Source organism: Styela clava, chromosome 3, assembly GCF_964204865.1.
Source record: "Styela clava chromosome 3, kaStyClav1.hap1.2, whole genome shotgun sequence".
Classification (NCBI taxonomy): Eukaryota; Metazoa; Chordata; class Ascidiacea; order Stolidobranchia; family Styelidae; genus Styela; species Styela clava.
The window spans coordinates 22,288,124-22,305,365 of NC_135252.1; the positions used below are offsets into that span (position 1 = coordinate 22,288,124).

The 17,242-nt window shown below is 33.2% G+C and overlaps 1 protein-coding gene across 1 annotated transcript in view; it reads right to left on the bottom strand.

Moving 5' to 3' along the window:
• Positions 1–17,242, bottom strand: part of LOC120342414 (heat shock 70 kDa protein cognate 4-like) — a 22,771-nt gene continuing 5,529 nt past the window's right edge. Inside the window, exons 2-13 of the mRNA XM_078111253.1 lie at positions 14,790–14,895; positions 14,051–14,180; positions 13,706–13,815; positions 12,368–12,619; positions 12,030–12,153; positions 11,113–11,266; positions 6,968–7,115; positions 6,289–6,459; positions 5,912–6,073; positions 3,860–4,090; positions 2,923–3,123; positions 1–2,625 (exon numbers count right to left, since the gene is read on the bottom strand). Coding sequence (XP_077967379.1) covers positions 2,551–2,625; positions 2,923–3,123; positions 3,860–4,090; positions 5,912–6,073; positions 6,289–6,459; positions 6,968–7,115; positions 11,113–11,266; positions 12,030–12,153; positions 12,368–12,619; positions 13,706–13,815; positions 14,051–14,180; positions 14,790–14,855 — 1,824 coding nt within the window. The 5' untranslated portion in view covers positions 14,856–14,895 and the 3' untranslated portion in view covers positions 1–2,550. The remainder of the gene's footprint in view (positions 2,626–2,922; positions 3,124–3,859; positions 4,091–5,911; positions 6,074–6,288; positions 6,460–6,967; positions 7,116–11,112; positions 11,267–12,029; positions 12,154–12,367; positions 12,620–13,705; positions 13,816–14,050; positions 14,181–14,789; positions 14,896–17,242) is intronic.

Here is a 17,242-nt window from a genome sequence, read left to right on the forward strand (position 1 = left end):
GGTACGTCGTCCAACCAATTGACGATAAGATAAGCACGTACGAATTTTATTCTTTGCGTAATACATTTTAGTTGAAGCTGCTCACAGCAATCAACCAATGGACGTTTATCGGGTTAATGCCGTAGAACGGACGTTACTTATTACAAAACAAGCGCCGTATATATATATATATATATACGTATACATGTATTCTGTGTCATTTGATATATATACATCTAAATGACGTGGTTAAGTGTTGTTAAAACGGATTGAAACAAGATAATATGCGGACGAAATCACAAATAAATAAAACTTTAGATCGGAATGCCGTTAAAAGTTCAAATTTGTTTCGCAAGAATTTGGTTTACAAGAATCCACTGAATTGGATTTACAGAAATAATGGAAATAAATTTGAAAACAAGAAAAATTGTTTTAATGATTGCCTACGTTAAAAGTGATGATTATTTTTTGTTCAGGGTTCACTTATAATGATCTGTTCACAAGATAATAGATAGGCAACCTATGGCATGGCATGGGACATATCAATAGTTGTTTTAGAAATATTCTTATTAAAGTTCAAACCGACTGTTATCTCCGAGCGAATTTACGGACGACAAATAAAGTGACATAGAAGAGTAACCACATTTATTTCAGATATGAGCCATGCATTTGATCATCCGAACGTACCATAGTGAAATATTTTCAAAAATAGTCTTCTGTATTCACAGTAGGAACAATGCCTTTTGTATAAACTTTATATCAGTATTAGGCTGACAATTAAATTCACTGTCATTTTTTTCATTTTAATATTTTTATGCTTGATATATTGCATTCCATGATTCACCCTGTTTATCGGAAATCACGATTTATGCAATTTTAGCATCAATATTGGACGAATCTTTGCTTAGTACCACGAAAATATCATTTATATTGTTTCTGATCTAGCAAAATTGGTAAATATATTCTAAATCAGTGCTCTTCAATCGGGTATACGACTGATAAAGGGTATACGAAGAGTGTACAGACTAAGTCAGGGATTCTAAACTCTAATATAATAAATTATAAAATATTCAAGTGGAGACAGCAATGCAAACGCGGCGCACATGAAATATAAAACGTCATTTACGCAAAGAATCGACGTAAGCACATTGTTACATCACAAATAATATAGATAATGCGGTTACGTGGTCGTGTTGGTGACTTCGCCTGCAATGCACTCCGTCTGATTTACGTTGAACATTATTCCCATTGACGCTAAGGCCGTCAGTCAAATTTATAACTTGCGGACACTAGCCTATTAGATTGCATGATGATATTGCAGTACAATATGTGCTTGAAATTTATTGTTTGTTTAAGCCCTGGTAAATAAACATTGGTATTTGCAAGGTATACAAAGTTCTTCAAAAATTGTAAAAGGTATACCACGATAAAATAAGGTTGAAGAACACTGTTCTAAAGAACTATGGTGAAGTAGGACAGAAAGATTATACCAATTGAGACTTACATGACTTATTGTTGGGCGCATGGCATTTATCATTTTCAATTTTAAAAATGCGTAGAGTTCTGTTGAGTCGAGCATTCTGTCGGTGTCTGGATTAGTTTTTTGAAATATCTTAGCAAGAGTAAAAGAAATAATGTTATTGAATAGGGAATAAAGTAAAAATTAGTACCAAGTTTATGATGCAAGTCGTTTCATTTTCCGACAAAAATTCAACATTAGCAAATTTGATTTTACAAGTTGAAAACTTATTTGGTCAGATTCAGTGTGTAATATTAATTATATTTTTAATAAAATAATAATACAAAAGGATTTTGATGTATTTTGTATCATTTGCCTTAATACATATTCGTTAGAGCCATGCTCTAGTTTTTCTTAAAATACAAGGCATTATAAGCACTGCAGTATTGTCATTAGTAATTTTATTATTTGAAAATTCAAAAACTGTTTCACTGATTCACATGCGGAACTGTCTTAGTCGTTTACATGTCATTGTAAATACACGGATTAATGCAAGAGGAAACGTGAAAATGTACATAAATACTTAATATTTATATCTGAAGATAACAGCTTCAGTTACTCGTGCAAGATTTACAACTGCAAATTTTTAATTTTCAGAATATGTTCCATTTTTAATGCAGAAAAAATGTTTTTACATTTCAGAAAAAACACAAAAGCGTATTCCGCAAGATCAACAAAATATTCAAGTAAGCCCTTAGCATATATTGCATAAATGCAGCATTGCCAATTCAAACTTCCGCTCAAACATGCGATATTTTCAGAGTATAATTGAATTACGAATGTTCGTGTTAAAGGTTGCGAAACATTGTTCCAGTATGGCTCGGCGAACCTGGAACGAAACTCCTTTGAAATTTCTCACGTAATGTTTGAAGACCACATAAGCCAACATTTGTTCTTTGACAATCCAACTTTTTGAAGAAGTTTTAATGACTTTTTATCGTTCTTTTTGAATTATGTATTCAAAAAATATATGGTACGCAGATAAATCAAATATTAATTCTAATTAAATTTATACAAAATGCGGAGACCGTTTGTCAAAGTTCATTTTCGTTTTACAGAAGTGAATATTTACTGCACAAGTCTTTGAGTTTCTTGTGTTCGCATTCAATTTCATTTTTCTCTGCTGCCTGAAAATAAAAACATATTATGTGATAAATAAATTAACGATATAACATTTGTGATTATCAAAAGTTTATCCATTACAAAAATGTAGATGATTTTAAAGCTGCGAATAGATCAAATTATTAAGGAAAATAGGATTTTCTCTAAAATCCGTTACAATATATAAATTGTGAATAAGATAAATTCAACAACAATCTTCAGCATTTATAATATTGACAACGTGGTATTTAATATCAAAATATGATTCTTTTAGCGTCCTAACAATATATATATGTATATAGGTACATATATTTGAAACTTACTGAGTGGTACTCAAGCCATTTCTCTGTTTCATGGCATTTCTTTAAGATGGTTTGTCTATCGCTCTCCAAAATAGTTTGCTTCGCCGTACGACTGTTACCAGATTTTTTTACGGTATACACAAAATCTTCCAGTTTATTTCTAGCTTCACTTTGAGCCCTGTACTCATCGTCAGCCTTTTTGAACATCTCAGCCGCTGTTTGCTAAAACATCAATTCAATACCTAAATCCACAACTCAAAATTCAGTAACTAATATACAGGATGTCTCAAAAGTAAGTATACACTTTTAATTTTGATTTACTTTTCAAGTACTCATGATGCGTTTATATCTTAAGAAAACATAGTATGGATAAGTAGTAAAATTTAGGTATTGTTTTATTTTTCATCAACCCACGGAATGACAAGCACAGATTGCCTCACAGATTTATATTCTTTTTGCACCTAATTTCGTAGGTTAAACTGCTTGTTAAAGGCAAAGTACCTGAAAATAAAATCAAAATTAAAAGTGTATACTTACTTTTCAACCCCCCTGTATATTTTAGAAGGTGACTCTCACAGTGTTTTTTGAATTATAACTAAAGTCCGAACTAAAAATCCCTATAATTAAAAGTTATAAAATACCTAAATAAGTTGACCGAGGTTGGGATTCTTTGATGTGTCTAGTTTATCCACAAATATGTGTAAAATGATTTTAATAGTAATTTTCATGCAAACAAATTTAATTCCGAAAACTATGATAATTTTTCTGGGTTTGCAATTTTAGTCAAATAGCTCAAACAAAATATCAGAGACATAAACTTTGTGATGGGTTGGAAAAATAATGCGTACCGAACTAACGTCTGACCAAAAAAAAAAACATTTCCAGACAGGGAGTTTACAAAGAAATAATGGAAAGTTAGCTTTTAAATTCGAGTTTTCCCTCCTTAGTAAAAATTTACCATTCGTTTAATTCTGGTTGTGCTCAATCTTTCTTTGCCATAAGCTATTGTAATTTCCTTCTGCTGCCCCGTGTCTGCATGATATGCGCTAACTGTGAGAATCCCGTTTGAATCAATGTGGAATTTCGTGTCAAAGGTTGGCACCCCCTTAGGTTGTGGGGGTAATTCATCAATAACAAAACTTCCGAGTAGATGATTATCCTTTGTAGCCGGTCGTTCGCCCTCAAAAATCTTGTTCATATTTTAAAAAAAATTGAAAAAGTAAACAAGAGGACAATGATGAGAATGTAGGCCCGGCTATCAAAAGACCATGATCACGGCCGTGGCAGCAAAGTTTCAGACCAATGCTAAAATATAATAGAAAGTAAAAAGCTTATATCAATGTCATATAAACTTGTGAATAATTTTAAAAATTACATTCGGGGCGAAATTGCTATATCATTACTTATCGATTTTAAGATCGGTAATTATGTTGATAGATATTTGTCTGTTTGTTACTTATCGATTTTAATCGGTAGGTATGTTGATAGGTATTAGTCTGTCTGTATGTCTGTATGTCTGTCTGTTTGTCTGTTAGATGCACGCGATATCTCACGAAAGCGAGATTGAATCTGCTCCAGATTTTGCATGTGCATTCATCTTATCTCTGACCAGAAGCCTATTGATTTTGGGCGAATTATGTCGTATAATTAGCGAGTTATCAATCAATTATTGATATAGTGATCTAGATTTTTGTAAAGCGATAGAATTTTGAGACCCGCCGAGTGTGTGTGTGCGATGCGCAGTGCGCAAGTTACAAGAGCGGATGAATCGAAACTGCATTTTCTGTTTTGGGGGATCCCCTAACTATCGATCGATAAGTCTTCGGTTTCCAACCGATATTCTCGTTTGTCTGTATGTCTGTCTGTTAGATGCACACGATATCTCACGAGAGCGAGGTTGAATCTGCTCCAGATTTTGCATGTGCATTCATCATATCTCGGTTCAGGAGCCTATTGATTTTGGATGAATTATGTCGTATAATTAGCAAGTTATTAATTAATTAGTGATGGAGAGATCTGGATTTTTACAAAGCGAGAGATTTTCGAGACGCGCTGAATGTGTGTGCGCCTGTCCAATGCGCAAGTTTTCACGCTAGTGAGTCGGAGCGAAGGATACACACCGCTAGATCGTATCTCGTGATTAATCTGTGCATATCTCTCTTGTAACTTTGACGTCGTCGCGTGGCGCAAGTTTCCTTCGAGAAATTTTCCACGCTATTGAGTCAGAGCGAAGGATACACGCCGCGAAATCGTACCTCGTTACTTATAATCACTCATTAAAGTTTAAGCAATGTCCATATCCCTCTATCAGGTTCGGGGTTGCAGAATTCCTCACCAAAATATCGCTAGGCTGTGTTTGAATAGCCGTCGCAACCCGGGTTAGCGCCGTTGTATTTGACACAAAATATAGGATTGGTAAATGGGCTATTGGCTGGAAACTGATCAAACAATCCAGTTCGGATTTGCAGAATTCGTCATAAAAGTATTTTCTCGAGTAGTATTTCGACAACGACATGGGGAGTTGGCTATTGTTTCCTACATTTTTGATATTGGCTGAAAACTATCCAAAACAATCCAATTCGGGTTTGCAGAATTTTTCGAATCGAAACCGCAGTTTCTGTTTTGGGGGATCCCCTAACTTTCGATCGATAAATCTTCGGTCTCTGACCGATATTCTCTTTTACCTTTGTGTCCGACAAATATTCTCAAGCTCATGCTAGAGACTTCAACATATAGTAGATACACGACTGATTTGTTTGATTTGACAACTGAACTATTATGTTGGGGCACAAATAACCGATGATAAATGTTGGTACTTGATTTGCCACAATTTAGTATAGGGAATTAATTTTATAAAGCATGGGCGTAACTTTTGAAGCTATAGCAAAGTAAATTCACCTCATAATTTTTGAAATGAAAAAGTAGACAACAATTTACACAAATGATATTCACACCAGATTATTAATTACGATAACAGTATTAATGTGTTGTGGCATAGTGTAGAATTTACCTTGAAATGAACAGAAGTTTGATTGTCAAAAGCAGTAGTTGGACTTGAATGATTCGTAATTGGTATTTTTGAATTGCGTTTTATTACAGTACACATATCACGTCCACGGACTTCGAATCCCAGCGATAACGGAGTAACGTCGCTAATTGTGAATTGTTCAATCTGCAAGAAAAATATTATAAAAAATATGAGTTTGAAGACACTCGGAATAATATCTATTTAATAAGAAAGTTGAAGCTTAAATGAATCATAGGATAATAGGTAAACAATGAAATAGGGATAATAAAACTGGAGATAAAATTAAACTCGCTATTTTTGAAAAATTCATCATTACTTTATTAATACCCAATACAAAGTTTTTTTTTTAATTTTTGTACCTCATTCGTTACATCATTTGTTAAATTTGCTGCAAATGCAGCTGCGCCATAAGCCACTGCTTCGTCGGGATTGATTGTTTTTCGTATCTTGTTGTCTTCAAAAAGTTCTCCAAGCATTTCACGGATTCGTATAATACGAGTTGATCCACCAACAAGCACGACATCGTCAATCTGTAAGCAAGTTGGATTCAAATTGTTAAATTCAACTTATATTAGACTAGAAGAAAAAGAAAGATAATTTTATATGGTATATACATATAGGTATATATCAAATATAAAACATATATGCCGTAACAGACAGTGAACTAATGGGAACGAAAGCATTCTTAAAAAAATTACAATTTAAAAAATGGAAAATGTTAATCCTAACAAAATACAATAATATATATACTAGAATACTACCACTATGAAACTTCAAATAGTTCTGCTTGATGGAAAGCTCTGTAATATTACACTTTCTATTCAAAGTCAATCCTCACCGAACTATATTTTATATTAAACGCAAAGGCTTCCAAATATTCAAATGAAGATCATATGTTCAAAGCTATTTGTTTCAAGCATCGCATTCGCCTAATTGTTTCAAGCATTAATTTTGGTCATGATATTGGACTTGCAACGACTGGCTCACGATAATCGTCATACATTTGAACTATTTATGATAAACTCATTTAAAACATACCTCATCTGCTTTCAATCCAGCTTCGTTTAATGTCTTTTCAACAGTGTCAATAGTTTGGTCAAACAGATCACTGTTCAAGTCGTCAAATTTAGCACGAGTTATGACACCTTTAAAATCAATCCCGTCACAGAGAGCATCAACAATAACGCTGAATTGACAATAATAACGACTGTGTTAGAAGCAATAAAAAATATCATCGAAGCATAAATCTAGTTTATGTTTATTTAAAAATAAACCTTATTAACATAACATATATCAACTTAACATATTAAGCTATATTTCAGATGTTAATAGGCCAATACAACCCATTTTCTTGAAGTCATGGTTTTAAGCTTAATTCAAGGTCATATCATGATCGTAATTTCTGGGAGAAGTTGTAGCGCGGTGAGACGTGGTTGAAAATTAGCTTTTACACTCATATTAAATTCCACAATCTGTCAAGAGTTTCGTTGTTTGACTCCGCATGTAAGGAGTTACGACATCCTCGCAAACGGACAGTGGTCGTATAGGGCGACGCAAGCTATGAGATGAAATTGATTTCAAAATTGATATCGAAATTTCGCGTTATCAGTATTTTCCTTTTTCTACTTTAGTCTTTCCAGCGATTTAATTTGCCTTTCTAATCTTGTTTAGGGGTAATGGGGTTCAATGGACATGTCCAACTGGGCACAATTCGACTGTATTTCATCTATTGAATGCCCAAGAGATGAGTTATGTTTTACGCAATAGTAAGTTATCTTTTGTCCCATGGTCCAATTTGAAATATAGTGAATTCAAAAATATTTTTTGAAGTGTATTCGAAAGAGTAAATCATTTGCCTTTGGCTGGAATTATACCTTTGACTTGTTAATATATGAATGTTGATATGATTGTTTTATTGGGCACAGTTAACAGTATAGTGAAAAAGTGCACGTCACAAATTAATCTTTTTTTTTGTTTTGTTCTTTTTAAGTAGTTAAAACTTGCATTTGAAGATTGTGGCCTTTTTAACAAAGAACTGTCGTTGTCCGTAATGGAAGTTTCCGAATTCATTTTCAGTTGGTTGGAATTAGGCGTAATCACAAAGTAAAACAATGAACAGGTAATTTACAAACGATGACAAGAAGACCAAAGCCGGCACAAAAGATGAAAATTGAAATTGAATCCCAACTTTACTCCCTTATAGCTGTTTTTAACACATGTATGGTGGCCCATCGTTGTCATGCGTAAAATTGAAAATAAAAATAAGAAATAAAATAAAAAACCGAAAATAAAAAAATTGTTGTAAAAAAACATAAAAATAATTAAAAAAAAATTGAAATTAAAAAAAAAAAAATAAATAAAAACGAAAAAAATAAAAATAAAATAAAAATTAAAAAAAAAAAAAAAATTTAAAAAAAAAAATTGAATAAAAAGAAAATAAAAAGGTTGACAACGATGGTCCGCCTCGTGGCCCATCGTTGTCACGCGTTTTTATTTTTAGAAAATTTGCTTCTGCTTGGGACCAACGTTGTCAGGCATAATCCTACGCGCACAAATGTGTTCCCTGGGTTTCAAACTCACTACTGATTTTCTTGAGCAATATTCAATATGAAAATGTTCTATAAATTTTCCATGCTACAAGTTCAACAAGAACTAATATATTTATAATAATGATAAGAGAATATAGAATTGAATACGAAAATTCGTTTTTACGTGTATAAGGTAATTTAATTGGAGAATGCTGCTTAACTACTCAGTTGTCTGGACACTCGCGATGCCGGTACCGTCTTACCAAATACCGGTAGTCGGTTATAGTCGCTTTGCGTTTGACCGTACCGGTAGCCATACAATCACTCATGAAAGAATGGGAGATACGGATAGTCTCGTAGAATATAGACTACTGAAACACTCTCTGCGCCTGCCCCATACCGTACAGCCGTAACGTACCGATCCAGACAAATGATAAATCGCCCGTGCTCAAACCATTTATTTCAATCCATACCTCGATCCTAGTAGAATATAGTTAGTCGAGGTATGGATTGAAATAAATGGTTGAGCACGGGCGATTTATCATTTGTCTGGATCGGTACGTTACGGCTGTACGGTATGGGGCAGGCGCAGAGAGTGTTTCAGTAGACTATATTCTACGAGACTATCCGTATCTCCCATTCTTTCACGAGTGATTGCATGGGTACCGGTACGGTCAGACGGCACCGTACCGGCATCGCACGAGTGTCTGAGCAGTTAAGCAGCATTTTCCAATTAAATTACCTTCTACACGTAAAAACAAATTTTCGTATCCAATTCTATATTCTCTTATCATTATTATAAATATATTGCTTGTGGTTGAACTTGTAGCATGGAGAATTTATAGAACATTTTCATGTTGAATTTATTGGATATTACTCATGAAAATCAGTAGTGAGTTAGAAACCCAGGAAACACATTTGTGCGTGTAGGATTAAGCCTGACAACGTTGGTCCCAAGCGGCATCCAATTTTCCAAAAATAAAAACGCGTGACAACGATGGGCCACGAGGCGGACCATCGTTGTCAATCTTTTTATTTTCTTTTTATCCAATTTTTTTTTTTAATTTTTTTTTTTTTTTTTAATTTTTTTTTTTCAATTTTAATTTTTTTTTTAAGTTTTTTTGTTTTGTTTTGTTTTTCAATTTTTTTTTTTAATTTCAATTTTTTTTTATTTTCTTTTTTTTCAATTATTTTTATGTTTTTTCACAACTATTTTTTTATTTTCGCTTTTTCATTTTATTTTTTCATTTTTTTTTTAAATTTTACACGTGACAACGATGGGCCACCATACACATGTCACCGATATGAACTCAGAATTATGAAACCAAATTTCGACGTTCCCCGTAGCGTAATAATTGGTCTTTGTGAAAAAAAGAGGACGGGCAGAAATAGATCATCAACATGAAAATGTCTAGCGTTCTGGATGCTTGTTGTATATATATTAAAAATGCAGGATATTCAACAATTCGTTAAAAATAATCCAATTCCCTAACATTGCGATCTGTAATCACGTCACAGCAGTAAAAATTTTATGTAACTTTAAACCTATTTAGTGTTTTGGCGTTGGTAATTAGTTGTTGTTGTAATGAAATACAGTTTGTTTGCCACTTTTGGTAGTGCCGGCAATAACACCATTGAATGATTTTGACAATGGAAGAAACGTATTAAATTGTAACAAAAGTGAATTAGGTTGTCACAAAAGTGAGAATACCTGTGAGAATGATATTAATACGGGCGTAACGTGTAACAGGGAAGGGCGAGCAAAACCAAAGCGCGTGATCTGCGGTGCTTTTGAGGACCACGTATTACCCGTGCGAGTGCGCATCTTTCACAATAATGTGAGGTACTCAGAAGGCAAGTCTCTCGTGTGTATTATTGTAACAAAACAGTTATAATATCAATAACTATTAATCATGTTCATATTTAGTGATAGGTGTACCGCGAATATTTGAAGAGCTCAATAGTGTGTCGCGATATGAAAAAGGTTGGGAACTACTGGGCTGGAGTAGGATTTTAAATAACGAATCTTTATCAAATAAAAATATACTTCAAAAACAACAGTTTATATCACAAATACTTGTTTTACAGTAAAATGCTCTTGCGACGATTTTTCATGCGGCAAATTTTCTTGAGGCAAATTTTCCTAGAATCAAGTTTATCTTGGCAATGCGGAAAGTTCTTTGAATGTTTTAGGATTTTTTGTTAAAAAATATCTGAAATATTCTAGTAGAACATCGATTTCAAGAATATTGAATGTCCAAATTTTGATTCCAATAGTTATTTAGAGTAACATGTTGATTGTTTGCTAATTTTCAACGGCATATTTGGTTGAATTTAATGAACTGCCTCTATATTTTTTGTGGTAAATTTTGTCTCGCATGCGAATTTCTTAGTCGCTGAATAAAACTAAATTTACCATGCTCTGGATTTACCTGCAAGGTCAAATGAATGTGCAGGTTTAAGGGTTCAGAAGTTGTTCCCCCAAGTCTTTCCCCCTTTCCCATACAATTCAACAAAATTTAATGTAGTTTTAATATGAATCGCCAATTTTTTAGCTTAACGTAGAAACGGCTTGACATCATAAATTTTTGTTTCGTTGTTTTTTTTGAATCGTTCAAATATGAATTAGTCAATAGAGGAAGAATTTTCACTTACTTTTCTTGAGTTGCGCTAGATAGAATCCGCTTAGAGTGCTCGCAAGCTTTCCTCAATCGACTCATTGCTCTTGGATTCTTATAAATTGAAATTCCTTCTTTTTTCAAAAATTCCCTCGCAAAATGCTCAACCATACGATTATCGAAATCTTCTCCTGGGAAGTAATAATTATAAAATACTTAGGTGTTGATGAATTTGATTTTGGAAAATGATTGTTTGATTTATTACACTTGCTTGTCGGTTTTCACTATATTGCCAACTAGTGAATGCCACATCTTGCCTAATCTTTCTCTGAATATATCAAGACTATAAATTTTACCACTGCCAGTAATAAAATTAGTTGATAAAATACCATGTTAAATTTGTAAGTCTACCCAATGTACTAATGTATAATAAATATATTTGTCCATGTCATTCTTTTTATTTTTGGAACCTCATGGGATTCCTGAGAATAAATTTACATGGAAGCTTTAGTGCATAAAATTGTGCATACGATTTTACCGGGATTCCTATCATACCTTTTATGGGTTACTATCGTAATTAACATATTTTTTTATTGCTCTTCTTATGCACAAGTTTACATCTAAATGTATAAAGTATTTTTCTTTTATATGTCATCTTTCAAAGTGTGTTAGGCAAACTTTTATTTGGCGTTTGAGTAATTCATTACTGAATACCTCCTAACTGTGTATCACCACCAGTAGCTAGGACATCAATGATACGATTTTTAATTCTTGCTTTATTTTAACTTTTATTTGTGTATTGCTCCTTTAATCAACAAAACTTTTCGTACATAGCCTATAAATGTATAAAAAAAAATTCTCGTAAGTATCATCATTCATTATGTGTTAAGCAAACTTAAAATGTCACATCAGGTTAATATTAAAATTATAATCTATTACTGAATATCTGAATACCTCCCAAATGCGTGTCCCCGCCAGTAGCTAAAACATCAATGTTACGGTCCTTAACTTTTGCAATAGTCACGTCAAATGTTCCTCCTCCAAGATCAAATATCAGAATAGTTTTGAGATCGTTATTCTAAAAACAATATGGGTATTTTAAAAAAATATAATTAAACCAATTTACTTGTGGACCATTCAATATCTTATAATATTATTGATATTACTTACTATATGAACCAGTATAAAATACTACGAAATTTACGTTATTACAAAATATATTTGGATAATCATTAAACAGATTTATGTCGTTTTGAATTTTGAGTTTTATTTGATATATGTATAGCGCTTACCGCTTTGTCCAATCCATAGGCTATTGCTGCAGCAGTGGGTTCATTTATCAAACGGAGTACATTTAGGTCGGCTATGGTTGCTGCATCTTTTGTAGCAGTACGTTGTGCATCGTTGAAATAATGCGGTACGGTTATGACAACATCTCGTATTTTTTCACCTAGGAACGCTTGCGCAGTCTCTTGCAAAGATCTTAGAACCATCGATCCTATTTCTTCTGGGCAAAGCTCTCTTGTCGCATTTCTATGAGTCACCTAGTAATTAAGTACAATGAATTATTTGAATAGAAATGAATTATGCATTGATATGTTGAGAATATTTGAAATGTCTATATGTGCAATCGATCTCAAATTAAGGAAAAAATAATTAGAAAAATATGAAGTATGTATGAAGTGAACCTAATCATTTCAGGCTCCCGTATACACTATAATCGCAACAATAAAATTAAGACTCTTCAGACCCAGGAGCAGTGTGTTTCAACCGGGGTTGTAAAGTTCCCGCCAGAACAGTACAAGGGTTCCGCAAGTTTCTATTCAAAAGAGGATATATGATAATATGTATATTGCTTATATACATTCAAATACGTATTAGATTGTCTCATGTTATTAAGCTTTCTACACTCAGAAGACTATTTTGTTTTGACAATATTAGGTTTGCTTTTATATATTTTTGAACAATTGAGACAATGTAACGCAATTAAATTACTGTATATAAATAAGGGTTTTACTCAACTCTCCGAAATATTTCATTTGTAGTTTCATCGAACCGAAACGATTGAAAATACTACTCTACGGAAATTGTACCTATTATGGCTTGAATTTTATGTATATTCACTGGAATGAAGGCAACACCAACCTTTGTGAAATTTTTTTGGCGGCAACTGGCCACTGTTTTACGCGATGTACACGACTGTTCGGATGTTTGAATAATATTTTATGATGTGTCGAGTAATGTTCCAACCAAATTTGGAACTCAGAAGATATATTCCTTTTACTTTTCATTATTGGAATGCAAGAATTAGGTGCTATATGCATATATTGCTTTATCATCCAATTCGCCGTAACCTTTGTTAACACCACTGTGCAACAAAAACTGTATTTTGTTGTCCTATTTCTTTGTGCTTTTGGTATTCCGTAGATGTATTCCTTATATTCTAGTCAAAAGTCTTGAACAAATTAAGACAAATGCAAGGTAATCAACTTAGAAAATAGTACATTTTTCTATGATTTCATAACATTAACGAATAAGTTATTCTTTATCTAATTATAGTGATATTTACAAAAAAAAAATTATTGATTTGAAAATTAATTGAGTTGCCATTTATCTATGAATCTTACAACCTTGATGATGGGTTTATCGTCAGAGCCTTTGATGACTTCAAATGGAAACGTTGCAATGTCTGACTGAACATTTGTGTCATCGTACGCACGACCCATCAGCCTTTTTGATTCTGAATGTAAACAAAAAAAATGATGTATAGTTTGATATTCAGACTTCGTTATCATGACATTTTTAAAATATGATTACATCTATCAAAAGTTTGCCTGCAAATGTTGACGAGAACTTTGAGATACAGTGATAGGCTAATAATCTTCTTGGTACTCAAACACTAAGAAAAAATTAAAGTCTGTAGCAGTTGAGCCATGATTAACTATTATAGAAATCATATTAATTAAATTAATTACGGAAAACGGTGTTCTTGAAATTGTTGGTGGCTCCATCTTTTGCAGCGTCGCCAACCAATTGTTCTGTTTCGGTGAATGCAACGTATGAAGGAGTAATACGGTTTCCCCTGTCGTTTTGCATGACTTCAACCTATAAACTTGAATAAATTAATATTACGAAGACTATAGATTTCAAATACTTGAGCTATTGAAATAGAACATCAGTTTCAAAACTATATACCATTCATAGCAGTATAAAGAAATGAACTGTCTTTCGAGATTTATCTCATTTTCGTGTTTTAGTTCCTAACGACAACCAGATAAAGCAAAATTTAGGAACTATTAAAATAAATAAAAAATTACTCCTTAAAACGGCCTATTGGCAGATGTATAAATTTAAATAGTAATAATTTAGTAGTAATAAATTAATTACAACAGTTTTTAACACTCGAAAAGTAACTAATTTGCATTATTCATATCACTAAATAAAGTTGGCATTGGTGATCAATTATTGTTTACTAGATTTTTCAACTAATTATGAATGTCGGGTGTGAACATGGGAAAAAATGCGGTATTTGTGGCAAATTTTTCACCCCTAAAAACACACTTGAAACTACTCCATGATATCTGAAATTATGTTCATACGTGTACCAACAAACAATAAAAAATATTTCCTTACATGTTTAAAAGAGTCCAGCATATATTTTAGGAAAACCTGGCTATCATAGCACATAAAATTAAATGTGTGAGTCCAACTTACCTGCCCGTTTTTGACAACAGCCACACATGAAAAAGTTGTTCCCAGGTCTATGCCAATGGCCGGCATATTGATAGTAAATGCAATATTTACCGTTTTACTCTTAAATCTATATAAAAGTAAAATTTATTTGTTATTGTGAGCACGACATAAATTTGACGGCTAACAAGTTTTCAGAGTCTGGAGTATGACATTTTTGACAAGTCCAAGAGTTCCCTTCGCTAATAAATTCACGCTACCTAAACGTCCGGATAAGTTTCAAAACTATTATAGCTGATTTCAAATCACAGCGAGACAATTTTCATAAAATATAGTAACCTATCATTGTCACTTAAATAAACGTTTTTTTCACACAGGCTCGACTTATATGAAAACACCACAGCTATTGTGAAACCTTATCATACGAACCGAAGAGTTATACCAGGGGTGGCCAACTTATGGCGCATGCGCCAAACGTGGCGCATTGCATGATTAGAGGTGGCGCATTGCATCTTTAACCCTTTTCATGCCAAAATTGTTAATCGCACTTGGCCGTTTTTTTTGCGATTTACATGGTGAGTTTTGATTGTACTTAAAATCTATTCCTCTTACTCCACGTCGCTCACTTACGGCTTGTTGGAATTAGAAACAACAGGCGATTATCGACGTTAGCTTTGGACGGACTTTATGACATTCATTCTAGACTTTTAGCAAAAATTAGTAAAATTTACTATTTTTTCCCTACTGAAGTAAAAGTTCAGAACTTTTGGAAAAATAGAAAATCGTCATTTATCAGCTTGAAACATGGATTTTTCATTGCCCAGACTTCCCAAACATCTCCCAATAACCATTGAACAACCAGTTGAATTTCACAAGCCTAAAAAATTTATTATAAATCAACCCACAACATGCTGAAAATGACCCCTAAATACCACCTTTTTCATCCAAACTTTAAATGACCGTTGGCAACAAAAGCGAAGCGTAAAATCGCTTGCTGTGACGCAAGTACTAATCTCGAAGAAGCCTGGAGTAAAATCACGCGACGCTAGGCCAAACAGCTGATTAGCAAAGGCCAATTAGAATCGAGGGTAGAGTAGAGTAGATATTGATACTAAAGAACTGAGAAAATTTGCCCAGGGGTTTATATGTCGTTTCGGAACGACATATAGATGTGAACAAACATTTTCTGCCATGAAACTAATTAAAAGCAAAGCGAGGTCAAGACTTACAGATTTAAATTTGAAGAATGCACTTCTCCTCTCAGTAACAAACTTAACTCCAAGAATAAAAAAAACTGGCGAAAGTAAAACAGCAGCAAAAGTCTCATAAAGGCGGTACTTAAATAAAATCGATCAGTTTTATTTATTATACTTCCTTGCTTAATTTCTATTCATGTGAAGTTGTAAATTGTAAAAACAACATATACGTGTGTATATATGTGTGTGTATTATAAATTTATATAATTTCAACAAGAAGCGGACATTAGGCGTGGGAATACAAGAGATTTACGGCGCATCTGAAACATTATGTTTAAAACATGGCGCATGGTATGTGAAAGGTTGGCCACCCCTGAGTTATACGGTTGACTGACTATGATCGAGAAACCCTTCCTCAGTTAAAATCTGTATTGCGTATGATACCAAACTGAAGTATAAATACTGGCGTATTAAAAGTTCGAATCTTGTTTTGACATATATTCTTCAAACTCAGTAACGTATATGAAGAAATAAATATATCGATAAATGATCATACATTTTGTGTGCGTGTTAATACTGGTTTTTAAATTGTAAGTTAATATTTAAACTTTAGGCAATATATACATTTTAGAGCAGTGATTTTCAAACTATAGGTTTTGAGAGCCGCATGCGGCTCTCAACAACCTTTCCTGTGGCTCTTGTTAATGGTTTAAAAATTAATTACTGTCAAACAAAATTATTCATTGAAAACTAATCATTGACTTGAAATTAAAATGCGGAAGTCTATTAGTTAGTCGAATAGATTCCCCCGTGTTTATTTGCGCAACAGTAAGCGTTTTCGCGGCCACTCAAACACTTTCACTTGAAAAGATTTTAGACATGGCTGTAATCATTGGCTTGCTTCCGTGGATTTAAATTTTTGTTGCATTTTCGAATGTTATGTATAAATCGAATAACTCAATGATTATTTTAGGTATTAGAGCATTTTAATTTTGTTCCAGTAATCGAAAATAGCCCGAAATATCTGGCGGTCCTCTCAAGCAGCTACTGCACCTTGCATCCTTCACGATTACGACCCGCATTGACAAACTTAATAAGAATCAACGCCAAATTAAATGGCTGTTATTTTAGGGTGGGCAAAATTGAATAATTTGAATATTTTTAACGAATACCGAATAGTCAAATAATGAATATTTTTATACATAACAGGGATCCAGAACGTCGGAGGTCGATACTCCATTTGGAAATTAATAGAAACACCAAGTGGTCGACAATAAAGCG